General features: G+C 51.3%; 1 protein-coding gene across 1 annotated transcript in view; it reads left to right on the forward strand.

The window, feature by feature from the left end:
* Window positions 1-14,132, forward strand: part of C11H16orf89 (chromosome 11 C16orf89 homolog) — a 15,964-nt gene extending 1,832 nt beyond the window's left edge. The window contains exons 2-9 of the mRNA XM_059415888.1: window positions 594-899; window positions 4,877-5,026; window positions 6,379-6,529; window positions 7,536-7,653; window positions 9,359-9,494; window positions 10,098-10,202; window positions 11,335-11,421; window positions 13,767-14,132. Coding sequence (XP_059271871.1) covers window positions 594-899; window positions 4,877-5,026; window positions 6,379-6,529; window positions 7,536-7,653; window positions 9,359-9,494; window positions 10,098-10,202; window positions 11,335-11,421; window positions 13,767-13,930 — 1,217 coding nt within the window. The 3' untranslated portion in view covers window positions 13,931-14,132. The remainder of the gene's footprint in view (window positions 1-593; window positions 900-4,876; window positions 5,027-6,378; window positions 6,530-7,535; window positions 7,654-9,358; window positions 9,495-10,097; window positions 10,203-11,334; window positions 11,422-13,766) is intronic.
* The last annotated feature ends 227 nt before the right edge of the window (window positions 14,133-14,359 follow it).

The raw sequence follows: 14,359 nt of genomic DNA on the forward strand, positions 1-14,359 counted from the left end.
GGCACCTGGGTGGCTCAGTGGTTAAGCCGCTGCCTTCGGCTCGGGTCATGATCCCAGGGTCCTGGGATCGAGCCCTGCATCGGGCACTCTGCTCAGCAGGGAGCCTGCTTCCTTCTCTCTCTCTGCCTGCCTCTCTGCCTACTTACGATCTCTGTCTGTTAAATAAATAAATAAAGTCTTTTTAAAAATAAAAATAAAAAAATAAAATAAAATGTGGCCACTGGATGATTTTTTAAGTGCCTACGTGTCCTGCCTTCACAGTTAATATCCTGTTTCAAACAAGCTTGTTCCAAACTTATTTCAAACAACAAAAAAGGAAAAACCTTTACGTTTCCATGTTTTTAGATCTGGAGTATAACTGCAATTGGTAGGTCCAAGACTTAGCCCATGGGCCTGGAGAATCAAGAATGAGAAGGAAAGGCTGGAAGCTTGCAGCCAACTGTCTCCAGTCCAGAAATGGCCTGACTGCCGCCCACCCCACCCACCCCATCCCCTGCCTGCGGTAAGCAGACCCCTGCAGCAGCCCTTCCCATGGCGCTCTGCCCAGGCTACCCCAGACTGCTGGGTCAGCCCTGCCTGCCCATTGTCTCCAGCTCTGCAGGGGAGGAGCAAGGGACAGGAGGAGTGTATATGGGAGCGGGCTGCCTGGAACTGCAACACTCCTCCAGCCTCAGGCAGAGGGCCAGCCATGTCCAGCTCACGGCTCCTGCTCCTGCTCTTGCTGCTGGTATCACCACCCCCTCTGCAGCCCTCCTCGCTGGCACCACCGGACACCCCAGCGGGCAAGGCCACCATCATGGGCCTTATCCTCTCGGCGCTGGAGAGAGCCACCTCCTTCCTGAAGAAGAGGCTGCCTGAAATCAACCTGGACGGCGTGGTGGGGTTCCGGGTGCTGGAAGGTGGGTGCACTCTTGTTCCCCTGGATGGGCCACCAGAAAAACAGTTCTCAGCCAGTCACCTCCCTGCTCTGCTAGGAGGCTTGCTCCTTTTGGAGCCCTCTTGGGGCCCTGCTGTACTCAATTATTTTAGGAGCAAAAAGGATTCAGACACTACATGGGAAAAGATTTGGAAATTATTCTTTTCCTGGGAGGAAATGATTCATTTGAGAGGGATAGTCCTGATAGGTCACGAACAAGATGGGCAGAGGGGTATGCCCTCTCAAGGGGCCTTAATGGGAGCGTGGCTATGGAAAAACCAGAAACCCTTAAGATCGGGCTGCAGTGCACTCCCTCCACTTCTACCCAAAGCCACCTGAAGGCTCCAAGATAAGAGCCAAGTGTTTGTTCAGCTTTCAGGGATATAAGATCCTCTAGAAGGAGCTGACAATAGGCCAAGGCAAACAAGGAACCACCCCACTCACACTTCCAGTTACAGGAGCCCCTTTCCAAAAGCCACCTTGACCTAACTGACAGAGCTGACTTAGTATCAGCCTGGGGCTCTGGCCAGGCCCCCCTTCCCCATCACCCCCTCTGGGGATGACCAGCACAGCTTGCCACCTCCATCCACCTGGACTCCAGGTCCCAGCAAGAAGAGGGGCCAGGTCTGCTCCCATGCCTGGCCTCCCAGTGTCCTCCCCACACTCCTGAGCCCCCAAGTGCCATCCTGGAGACCCCCAAGATCCAAGATCCTCTCAGGCTAGGACCAGGGTCTCCATTTAATCCCAGCCTGTCCTATACTGCCTCTAGAAATGAGTAATAATAATAAACCACAGGCAGGCTTCCCCATGAGGCACAAGATACTTTCAGAGGCCCGTGAAAATGTTTTGATTTCTCTCTCTTTTTTTAAATTTCATTTATTTGAGAGAGAGCATGCGCATGAGAGAGAACAGGGGAGAGGGGTAGAGGGAGAGGGAGAATCAGACTCCCCACTGAGCAGGGAGCCTGATGCAGGACTCAGTCCCAGGACCCTGGGATCATGACCTGAGCCGAAGGCAGACACTTGACCGACTAACCCACCCAGGCACCCTGTTTTGATTTCTGTTAAAGTCAGAAGGAATAAAAATAAACTTTTAAGTCAAAGAGAATGCTCTAATATATAATGTCACCAGATCCATATTTACACTTATACAGTCTTAAGACGTTCTTTTTGATCTATTTTTTTTTTTTTTTAATAAAGAAAGGGCCCCACAAAGCCACAGCAAGTGGCCTGGCAATGTACCTTTGGATGCTAGTAATCTCCAAGCAGCCCAGAGAGGGAAGTGTTCTGTTTTGCTCTCCCTGCAGGTGGGGACCCTGAGGCACAGAGAGGTCCAGTAACTTCTCCAGTATGATCGGCTTCACAGCTGATCATACTCAAATCGAACTCCAACAGCCCTTGAGGGGAGAGTGGATATTGCCTTGACTTTTCTGACCACCCTAGATGTCAGGCACAGCACTGGGCTCCATCTAAGCAGCTGTTGTTGTTCCTGGAACAAGACAACAGGTTTTGTCAGCAGCCGTCCCATGGGCCTGTTATTTCTTTATGGAGAGAGAAGGAAGGGCAGGTGGTTCCCTTGGCCGTGTGCTTTCTGGGGTCCATGAGATAATAAAACATAAAGTTTGCTAAGTACCCACTAAGTGCTGGCACAAGGTTAACGCTCATATGGGGTATTTTGCTGACTTCTCCCCACAATCCTTGAAGTAAGTTCATTATGATTATCCCCTTTCACCGATCAGGGACAGACTTTAGAGAATGTCCAGGGTCACATAGCAAGCAAGTGTAGGCAGTGGGCTTAGAACCCTGCTCTGTCTGACTCAGTGCCCACTGTCTGAATCATCACTGGGTTGAGGTGGCTGGGAAGGAGGGAAATGGTGGCGCAACCCAACACCACACAACAGCCTCAGACAAGGGCCACCCCCTCCTCTCCTCTCCACAGCTCTCCTCTATCCATTTGCCATAACCTATAGATGTGTAACAAAGTATCCCTAAACAGGTGCATAAAACGGCAACACAGTTACCATCTCACCATGACTGTTTGTCAGGAATCTAGGAAGAGTTGGGCTAGGGTTCTGGCTCAGGGTCTCACATGAGATTGGAGTCAAAATGTCAGCCAGGCTGTGATCATCCGAAGGCTTGACTGGGGCTGGAGGAGCCACCCCATTCACTCCCAGGCCTGTCAAGTTAGTGCTGGCAGGAGCCTCACCATGTGACCTCGCCATATGGCTACCTGTGTGCACTGGCAACATGGCAGCCAGCTTTCCCAGAGTAAGTGACCTCAGAGAAGCAAGGCAGGAGCCTTGTCTTTTACAACCAAGCTTTGGAGGTCACACACCATCATTTCCCCAATTTCTTATTGGTTTAGAGGGTAAGCCCCATATGATGCAGGAAGGCCTTGAAAGGGTGTGGAAACTGGCGGGTTGCCACAGCACTCCTTGTGAAGGTCCTATTTTCATTCTCAGCCTCCCAGGACAGAGAGAAGGGGTTCACAGTTGGGGGGGTCCAGTTACAATAAGATACCCATTGTTCTCCCGAATCCTTTCTGCTTGGGGCTAGACAAGTGGACATTGACCCTCCCTAAGAGAGAAAAGGGTCCCTCCAGCTGCCTCTGCCAGCCAGGACGGTGATCCAAAAGGTGGCAGCAGCAGCCACCCAGGCAGGGAGAAATACCACCATGAAGCCAGGTTGGGTGCATCTCATTGCTAACTTGGCTACCCCTTCTGGTTGCCAAGACAGTACCCTCCAGCTGCAACAGAGTCAAGCAGTCTGGAACAAGGCTTCAGAAGCAGACAGCCTAGGTTCAAGTGCAGGGAGAGAGCCAAAACTGGAGAAGAGTGTTATAGAGCCCATCACCCCCCACAGGACTTGCTTAACACACTCTTAAACCACATCCTCCCTCCCCAACAAAGTTCTTATCTGGACTCAGGCCATCTCTCATCCTCTCAGCCCTGTGCTGAGGCTTTCCCTCACATCTCCTCTCTCGACCACCTTTTCTCTCCCCACCATGACCATTTTCTCCCACCCCTGCAGAACCACTGCTAGTCAAAATGTGAAATTTGAAATGTGAATTCTAACGTGAAAATTAGAAAAAGGTGTCTCTTTCCTCAAGTCGTTTGCCTGCCATCTGCTGGAAAATTGTCTTAATACAAATACAAACCCAGGGCGCCTGGATGGCTCAGTGGGTTAAGCCGCTGCCTTCGGCTCAGATCATGATCTCAGGGTCCTGGGATCGAGTCCCACATCAGGCTCTCTGCTCATCAGGGAGCCTGCTTCTCTCTCTCTCTCTCTCTCTCTCTCTCTCTCTGCCTACCTCTCTGCCTACTTGTGATCTCTGTCAAATAAATAAATAAAATCTTTTAAAAAAAAAGATATTTAACAAATACAAACCCATGATAGGAATATATGCTGCCCTTGTGCAGTATACAACCTGCTCAACTGTACACCGCGGCTTTCCACCCAGCATCTGAATCCCTTCCTCATTCTTGTACAGCAAACCTTAGATCTCCCTAATTAATTCTTACAACTAAACTTTATTAAGTGCCTACTTTGCACCGTAGACAATGCTAAGTCCTCTCTATGCATTAGTTCATTTAATCCTTACAACTCCCCACTCTAAGAAGTAAGAACCATCATTTCCCCCATTTCATAGATGAAGAAAGTAAAATGAAAAGAAATTAAATATCTTTCTCTGGTCATCCAACAAGAAAGAATTCGAGTCAGGATCTAAACTCAGGCCCACCTCCCGAAACCAAATCCTTAGCTGCCAACTTCCGGCACACTGGCCCCACCCCCATCACCCAGCTGAGCCCCACAGGCCTCATTTCCAGTAAGCTCAGCCAATTCTTTCCTCTCAGGAACTGGAGGAGAAAAGGAGGTTCAATAAGCATTATAAGTTTGGATAATCTTTTCTATTCAAATTCCTTGTCAAATGATGGAATGAATGAAGTCTTTTCCTTTCCAGTGCAGCTAAAAGGTGTTCAGGAAAAGTGGGCCCAGGACCCCCAGATGCAGCAGCTGAGCCTGCGTGTGGGGAAGCTGGTGGAAAAGCTAGAACCTCTCCTTCACAGATCCATCTCCTACCTCAAGCTGAGTGATCCCAAGTACCTAAGAGGTAAAAGCAGGGGCTAAAGTCCCATTACTTCAGGAACACAGCATCTGGGGGCACTCCTCCTGGTGTAACGGAAAATCTGGGACAATCTGTAACCAACTGATTCCTGTGGGCCTAGCACACAGGCTGAACTTGGGGAATGTTTGGCCATCCCTGGCCAGCTTGTGATGACCTCTCCCACCTATACAGGGAGTGATGAGACAGGGAGGGGTTGAATGGTGGGGCAGAGTGGCTGGGAGTAGGGAACATGCCTCCCCTTGCTCAGCTTACCCAAGGCTTGGAAGCCTGCATCCTAGACAAGAGGGGAGGGTCTGGTCTGTCCCAGAGAGTAAGATGTCTCAAAAATAATTCAGCCCTTTGCACACCAAATATTAGCATTCTGCTAGTATCTCTCTGATCCACGCTGTAAGCCTGGTGTGAATCATTCCTGGGGTGGTAAAGGGGGATGATGTATAAAACCAGCCCCTCACGCTTGTTTGGCCGCCTAGACTCCCAGCTCCCAGGCAGGTGTGTGGGAATGCACAAGGAGATGGTTAGCCAGTACACCCTTCCTTCTCACACAGCAGCCCAGCTGCAGACCACCACATCCCCGCCCTCCCTACCTCCGATCTCCATGTGCCCCATCCTGGCCCATAAGACCATCCCAACCTGTGTTATCCTAAAGAAGTCCCTCAGCATCTTTCTTTCTTTCTTTCTTTCTTTCTTTCTTTCTTTCTTTCTTTTTTAAGACTTTATTTATTAGGGCTTCTGGGTGGCCCAGTGGCTTAAAGCCTCAGCCTTCAGCTCAGGTCATGATCTCGGGGTCCTAGGATGGAGCCCCATATTGGGCTCTCTGCTCAGCAGGGAGCCTGCTTCCCCCTCTGTCTCTCTGCCTGCCTTTCTGCCTACTTGTGACCTCTGTCAAATAAATGGATAAAATCTTTTAAAAAAAAAAGATTTTATCTATTTATTTATTTGAGAGAGAGCACAAGCTGTGGGGAGGGGCAGAGGCAGAGGGAGAAGCATACTCCCTGCTGAGCAGGGAGCCTGACTTGGGGCTCGATCCCCAGACCTGAGATCATGACCTGAGCTGAAAGCAGAAGCTTAATTGACTGAACCACTCAGGCACCCCAATTCCTATTGATTAAAAAAAAAAAATTTTTTTTTTTTTTAGAGGAGGAGCTTCCTGAATGTTTCAAACATAATGTGCAAGCAGCAGGCAAGGCTCAGAGCCTTGGGCAGGCTTGTGTGCGGTCAGGGCTACCTGGGCAGGGACACCCAGTTCCTGGGCTTGGGCTGTAGGAGCCTGGGTGCAATTAGGCAAGGTGTAGTGCACTGCCCCTGGGTGCTTTCTCTTCACCCCGCCTTTCTGCCAGAGTTCCAGCCGACCATCCAGCCTGGGTTTTGGAAGCTTCCACATGCCTGGACCAGCACAGATGCCTCCATGGTCTACCCCACGTTTGAGCCACAGGACTCCTTCTCCGAGGAACGCAGTGACTCCTGTCTGGTGCAGCTGCTGGGAACAGGGTGGGCCCCCTACACCTGCCCTCACTTTCCAAAAACCCAGATCACTTGCTCTCTGCTAGTCCTCCTGTCTCCAACGTCCAAGGATCTGTGCAGAACCAAGCACAGCCTCCCCACCTCCCAGACACCCTGACACCAACCTCTCCCACCCCCGTTGCACCTAAGCTGCCTCCCCCGCAGCCCCGCTCTCCACTGGAGACTTCCAGCTGGGTCCAAACATCCACCCCACGCCCTGAACGCACCCCCCCCCCACACCCCACTGGTCTCTCACACAAGAGGGATCCTTTCAAAAACCACATCTGAACATTCCGCCCCCAGTATGAAGCTTCCTGTTGTTCTCAGAACAAAGCCCCAGCTCCTGCTGCCCTTACAGGTCCCCGGGCCCCTCTAGTCCAGCCCCTGGGGCTCTTGTCAGGCCCTCAAAAGGACCTATTCTGTCCCACTTCTAAACCTTTGCCTGTGCCCCGCTGTTATCTGTGGTCCTCCTCCCACCTGCCCCACCCCACCCCCTGCCTAAGTAACCCTGCTTACGCCTTAGAGCCACTCCAGCATCCTTCTTCCAGAACCTTCCCTGACCTCCCACAGTAGGCTGACTCTCCTAGCACCACCAGTAGCCATAGATAGAATTTACATTAATCTAGGGCTCTGGCCCCCTCACTGGGCTGTAGGTCTCTGCAAGCAGGAGTAGAGCCTAGTGACGCTTACAATTTCATCCTGCTGTGCAGGGGGCTTGGTACCAGCCCTGAATCAGCCCTAGGTTCATAGAATTGCTGGGTAGGGTAGTGGGTGGTCCCCCAAGGACTGTACTTGGGGGTCCCACAGAGCAAGTCGCAGCCCCTTGGAGCTTGCCCAATCCAGGATAACTCCAGGGTCGCCTCCCCTTGCTGGGGTAGCACAGCTGGGTCCCTAGAACATACTGGGGTTCTAATAACAAGTGGGGGGCTGGGGACTGGAACAGGCTTCATGTCCTCAGGCTTCCTTCAGGGCGCCTGAACCACTTCTTCTGCAGGACAGACAGCAGCCAGCCCTGCAGGCTCTCAGACTTGTGCAGGACCCTCATGACCAAGCCCGGCTGCTCGGGCTACGGCCTCTCCCACCAGCTGCTGTTCTTCCTCTCGGCCAGAATGGTAAGTGCCCCACATGGGCCAGCCACACGCACAGAGGAGAGCCAAAGATTAGAAGGGGCTTGTGGTGGTGCAGTTTTGCATGCTACACACCAGGAAAATAAGCGGGGTTTGGGGCTTGTGCTTTGGACATCAGGAGGGAGAAGTAAGAGTAGTCTGCCATCTGTCTGCTATAACATTGAACCAGACTAGGGGTGGGGGTGGGGGGGCAGGATTTGGGATTCTAGTTGGACAGATCGCACTGCATGCAAAACTGGATTGTAGGCGCCGGGAAAACAAAGAGAAAGAGTAAAAGAGAAGCAGCAGAAAGAACTCCGTAAACAATAACAAATGGAAAAGGATTTCAAATATTTGGTCCATAGCAGCTTTCAGAAAAACAAACCAAGACAAACCAGCCCCACCCTGACCTCTGCAGCCTCCAATGCTCTTCCAAGCCCAGGAGCTCAAACTTCACTAAATAAAGACAATAATTTTAGTTTTATAAAATTATTTTTATAATTTTATTTTTTAAACATTTTATTTATTTATCTGAGAGAGAGAGAGAGACATCACAAGTATGGAGAGGGGTAGAGAGAGAAGCAGGCCCTCCCCACTGAGTAGGGAGCCCAATGCGGGACCCATACCAGGACCCTGGGATCATGACCTGAGCCGAAAGCAGACGCTTAACCAACTGAGCCACCCAGGAACCCTAAATTAGGATAATAATTTTTAAGCATATATATTTCCCCATATGGAAAGGTAAGGCTCATTATCTCCATTGAAAGAGGTTATTTCTTGTGCAGAAATTCTTAACTGAGGGGTGCCTGGGTGCCTCAGTGGGTCAAAGCCTCTGCCTTCGGCTCAGATCGTGATATCATGGGATCGAGCCCCGTGTTGGCCTGTCTGCTCAGCAGGGAGCCTGCTTCCTCCTCTCTCTGCCTGCCTTTCTCCCTACTTGTGATCTCTGTCTGTCAAATAAATAAATAAATCTTTAAAAAAGAAAGAAAGAAATTCTTAGCTGAGAAGGTACTTAATGTTTTAGTTAGGCAGGTTTTTTAAAAAAAAAAATTGTTGTTATTTGTTGGCAAGCTGTCCCCATCCAGTATTTCTGTAAATACAATAACAATCAAATTACGAGGAAAACTATTTTGCTTATTAGATTGGACAGGTAGAAGGCTACTCTGATACAATGTTACAGAAATTGGCAAATCCACCTCTCGTCTCCTGTCCCGTCCCTGAGACCAGTCCGTGGCCCACACTTTGAGCAGCACTGAAGCTAGCCAGCTGGGTTAGCCTGAAATCGGAATGGGGCGGCAGCGAATGGTTATATCGCTCCAGTTTCAGGCTATGTCGGGTACTTCCCGACTATGGTACCGCCCATCCAAGCGAGTGCCTCTGGTGCAGTCCCAGACACATCACCCTTCCCCTGTGGCTGAGACCCTCGAGGTTCAGAAAGGTTAATGTGGCCGGCTAAGGTCACACCACTCCTGAGTGGCAGAGCTGGGACTCAAACCCAGCTCTTTCTGATCCGCGCCGCCCCCCCCTGCCACCCCACCCAGAGATGGAGCCTCCAGCAGTCCAGGGGTATAGATGGGGAAGAAATTCTGGAAAAAGAGGAAAGACCTGCCTCAAAGGCAGCCTCCTTCCAGACCATCTCAGAACTACAAGCCTTCCCCTGTGGTGGAGTGTGGGTGTGTCATCTATCCTTCTGGCTGTTTCTTCCCCTCAGAAGGGATGCACAGAGGGGCTGTTCCGCCAGAGCCAACACTACATGAATCTATTTTGTGCCAACATGATGGAGCTGAACCGGAGAGCTGAGGCCATTGGATATGCCTACCTGACCCGGGACATCTTCATGGAGAACAGTGAGCCCTGGCACTCCTCTCTACTGACAGAGCGGAGGGGTGTGCCTGGTCCAGGGGGCACGTACGCATGCACACACACACGCACTCACGGGTTGCCAGATTTAGCAAAAGAAATATAGATGCCCCAAGTAACTTTGAACTCCAGATAAACTGAATATATTTTTAGTACAAGTATATCCTGAACATTCCCTGGGATACTCTTGTGCTTTAAAATTTGCATTTGTGATTATTAGACACTCGACTTGAACTGGGCGTCCTGTATTTTACCTGCCACAACGTGACTGCTTCCTGCCCCCAAGGCTGACACGGTGATGGAACTCTGGACTGACTGACCAGCTCAGAGATGAGGCAGGAAAGGCATCTCATAGTGGTTGCTCCTTGGCGTGGGGGTCTGGATCCCTCGACTGACACTAACTCTTGAGTGACTCCCATCAAGGCCCTCAGTGGAGGCAGGACCTAGTCTGGGAGTCGCCTTATTCCAGTCACTGCCCTGAGCCCCTACCTGCTGGCAGGAGGAGGCTCGTGGCACTGTGCAGCCTTGGACGCTGGAAGCTGGTGGGCCTGGAGGAAGGCCTGTAGAGCATCCTCTGTCTTTGCTTCCAGTCATGTTCTGTGGAATCAGTGGCTTCTTGGACTTCTACAAGCTCCAGTGGCTGGAAGCCATTCTCAACTGGCAGAAGCCACAGGAAGGATGCTTCGGGAGGCCCGGTGAGGTGCACGTCCACCCTGGCTGAAAGCAGGAGGCTGGTGGGGGGCTGGGTTTCTAGGCCAAGTGAAGAAAGGTGATAGAGCAGTCCTAGTGGCTCAGAGAGAGATTTGCAACACATATATACATGCAAACACACAGGCGAACACACACACACGTGGAAATGGGCTTGGATCTTTGGAAGCCAAAACTTTGCAGGATGGGAGACAGTCTCGTTGGAAGGTGCTGGCCCCCTGCCCCTGCAGGAACAAATGCATTGCTTCGGTGACTATTTCCTAAGCACCTGCTTTGGGCCAGACCCTTTCTAGGATCCAGGGTATACTTTGACCCTGAAGAAAAGAGGCAGAAGCCATCTAAATTAACCAATAAGTGAATTAATTGTGAGTTCTGATAAGGGCTGTGAAGAAGAAACAGGCTGAGAAAGAAAAGAATGTGGAAGAAGTTTCTTTGGGCGAGAATATTCAGGGAGATGTCTGCAGCAAGTGACCTAGAAGAGGAGGCAGAGAGGACACAGTCCCTTTCCAGCTGTGTTACACTGGGCAGCTGGTCCCTTTTAACTCACTGAGCCTTGACTTCCTCTTCTGTAGATAAATGGGTATAATAATTTCCTTCCTGAGCTATGAGGAGTAGACATAATACATGGGAAACCATTTGTCCTGTTTGTGGCACAGAGGAGGTTTCCAGTACAGGCTAAAGCCTGGAATGCCTCAAGGAGGCAAAGCTTTTGAAATAAGATAGTCTAATTTTAGAATAGAACAGGTGATAAAATGAAGGTTCTGAGGCCCCCAGACCTTCCGACTGAGCAGACAGAACGTGGGCCTGTGGAAAGTGCATATTTAAGAAGTTCCTCCGCATCAGCTGCCCTGATATGGGTGGTTGGGGGACCACAATGGGAGAAACATCAGCAGAGGGCAAATTGAGGCAGTATGTAAGGATCTGCAGACAGGTGCTCCAGGAACCTTCTGGAAGAACCTCCAGAGGCAAGTCCCAAGTTTCTTGAGGTATTGTGAGGCGGGGGGGGGGGGGGGGGGGGGGGGAGGGGGGGGGGGGGAGAGGAGAGGGGGGGGGGGGGGGGTTGGTGAGTAAGGTGTGAAAATCCATCTTGAGAAGGTCACCTTTCAACTCTTCTCCCAGCTGCTGAAGATGAAGAATTATCAAAAGCCGTTCAACACCAACAGCATGTTTTGAGGAGAGTGAAGAGGCGAGAAAAACAATTTACAGGTAATGAAAATACCCAGCGGCCTTCTGGGCATGAAACCAAGATACACCCCAGAAAGGCTGCACACAGATTGACCTCAGTGGAAATGTGCCTTATTCCCTCAGGGCAGGGTAGGAAGCGGGAGTCCAGAGATCTTGTCTCCAGGAAGGGAACATAAAAGAAGTTTCAGCGTGTTACTGAAAATGACAACAGAGAGCACCCCCTCACTGTCTAGGTCAAGTCAGGAAAACGGAACCAGCACCGGGAACTTGAGGCAGGGGGAGTTTAATGCAGGGAACTCTTCTCAAAGGTGTTGCAAGAGATGAGCCCAGAAAAGCGAGAAAACCCAGAGACTAACCACTGCAGGAAGCCACGACCCTCACCGGAAACAGAGCTGGAGGGACTGTGGAGCCAGGCAGGGTTAGGAGAGCCTGCAGGGGCTGGCCATGGAGGAGGCAAAGATGGGGAGGAGTATCCCCTCTTTCAGCTTGTGTCTGCTATTGCTCAAACAGACAGAAGCTGATGGGCAAGGCATCCTGGGAAATGTAGTTTGGAAGGGTCAGTGCACTGTGGTTTGGAGCCAAAAAAGGGCAGGAGGGAATCTTTGAGCCAACAGGCAAGTGAGCAATGCAATCCCCGTGGCCACATGTCCAGATGTCCCCAGCTTACACCTCTTGTCCCGGAGCCATTATGAATAGTACCCCCTTTCCTCCCCGAAGTATCCCTGGTTGAGAAGATAAATTGCGTGGTCAGTCCACCAGTGTAGAGAAACCGAGAATCAGATCCAGTTATATTGGGAAGGGAAGAAAGGCAAGATTTAATATGGGAGGCAGGGAGGAAGAAGGAAGAGAAGAACTGATTCCTTTTTAAAATTTTTTGATTTTTTCCTTTTTTTATTTTATTAAAAAATAAATATCCGCAAAACACAAGCAGGAAAAGAGATGTGATAGCCAGCCCCCAGAGCAGATACCCAGCATAGGTTGGTGGATGATTCCAGTAACTAAATGTCTCCCCATGAGCCCCACTGTAGCCTCATCATCTGCCTGCAGGTAGGCAAGGGAAGGAAGTGGAAGTACAAATCCAAAGGCTGGGTTGGGGGAGGGAGAGAAGTTCTCAGGAGACCACAAGAGGCCCCTGACACAAGGGGCTGTGGCTACCCATGGCCAGGTGGTAGGGGTTCTGCTGTGCACGCACTGGAGAGCTGGCTGCTGCCCAGAGGCACACAGCTAGACCGTACGACTGAGCTGGGACTGGAGAGGGAGGTGCAGAAAGGGCCGAGATCCTTCCGGGGTCCCTACAGATTGATGGCAGTGGAGGGAACTGCCCAGGAGGGAGCAGTGCTTCCTTTCCTTCTGGAGCACACCCCCTGCACACCCATGGAGCAGGGGGCAGCCAGCGTGGAGATTTAGGGCACAGGATTTGAAATCATGCTGTCAGAGCTGGAATCTGCTTCTGCTTCTTCCTCACTGTGGGGATCACTCGACCCTTCTGGTCCTCCATTTCTTTATAAAATCAGGACCTACCAGTGCCTCCTTCATAGAGCTGCTGGGGGTTAGTATCAGATCACCAAGCAGAGCACTCCCCATGGTATTTGGCGTATCACAGTGTGAGCTGCTGGCGTGCATAATTAGGCTCCTTGGAACCTGCATTCTCCCTCCCTCCAAAGGCCCTAGCTGAGGTTCTTCCCATCTCCAAGACCGTGAGGGGCGAGGAAAGTCCTGGCTCCCTCTCCACCTGCTCAGAAACAGAGGTGGGTGGCCCACTTGGGGGTTAGAGAACAAAGAAACCTCTAAGGGGTTCTTGCTCTGGCAGGTGTCAGGCAGGTGCTCAGGGTCACCTGGGACCAGACAAAATTAAGGCAGGAATGAGAGAGGCTATCAAGGTCAAAAAATGAGCCCTGGGGACTCCAGTGTTGGGGAGCTCATCCCTGCTACCGAACTTTGGTTTCCCTATCTGCAAAAATGGGCAACAGGATGCTATCCTAGAAGGTCTCATGCAGGCCCTCAGAGCAAGGGGAGGTGGGAAGGAGCTGGACAAGGGTGTGGCCTCAGGTCAGATCCCAGGGGAGGGGGGCTCTGGAGTGGAAATTGCACCTGAGTCACCCCCCCCCCCAGATGGAAGGCTGGTCTTTTGTGTCATGTATTAGTAAGTCACTGGGAGGAGGCATAACCTTCTTGATGAGGAGGCTCCAACTGGCAAGGGTCATTTCTCTGGAGACGGGAGCTATTAGTGGCCAGCACTCATGGCAGCTGGTGGATGGGTGGTGGCCCAGGACCTGGCTGGCTGGGGAAGTATCCAAAAACCACTCATGACAGAACTGTGGCCAGTATTCAACACAGGATTCACAGGGAGGGCTTTCTCTCCCCAGATGGCTGTTCCTCCCACAACACAGCCATGGCTGTGGCCGCCCTGGGGGGCTTCCTCTACGTCCTGGCGGAACACCCCCCAGCAGGTGGAGAGCTGTGGCAGTCCTCACTGGCACCAGCTGTAGTCGCTGAGACAAATGTGTCCACGCCTGCCACTGGAAGATGAAAATGGATACCGTTCGTCAGACCTTCCTCCCTTAAATCCCAGGTACCCAGGCCATGCCCTGACAAGGAGGCAGCAGAAGAAACAACCAGAAAAGCAGCCCAGCTTCGTCCCCTCGGGGAGCAGGGCCAGGGAAGGTGATGTGGGGCTGGAGCCAGGCGTGGGAGCCAGGCGTGGAAGCAGAAATGAATAAATTTAGAGTGCAGTCGAGTCGTGTTTCTCAGCCGTGGGGACAACTTCTAGGGCTCTGTTTTCAAGTCACAACACAAACTCCAAGGAGACCCATAATGTGAGCGTTAAAGGCAGTTCGTTCAGATGTCAATGGTTGCATCTTTCCCAGTGGGAGAAATAAGGGTCTCTGAATGTAACAGTCGAGTCATGACTGAACTTGAGATGTGGTCACAAAAGGCAGAACATAAAATGTTTATGTCT

Source organism: Mustela nigripes, chromosome 11 (assembly GCF_022355385.1).
Source record: "Mustela nigripes isolate SB6536 chromosome 11, MUSNIG.SB6536, whole genome shotgun sequence".
NCBI lineage: Eukaryota > Metazoa > Chordata > Mammalia > Carnivora > Mustelidae > Mustela > Mustela nigripes.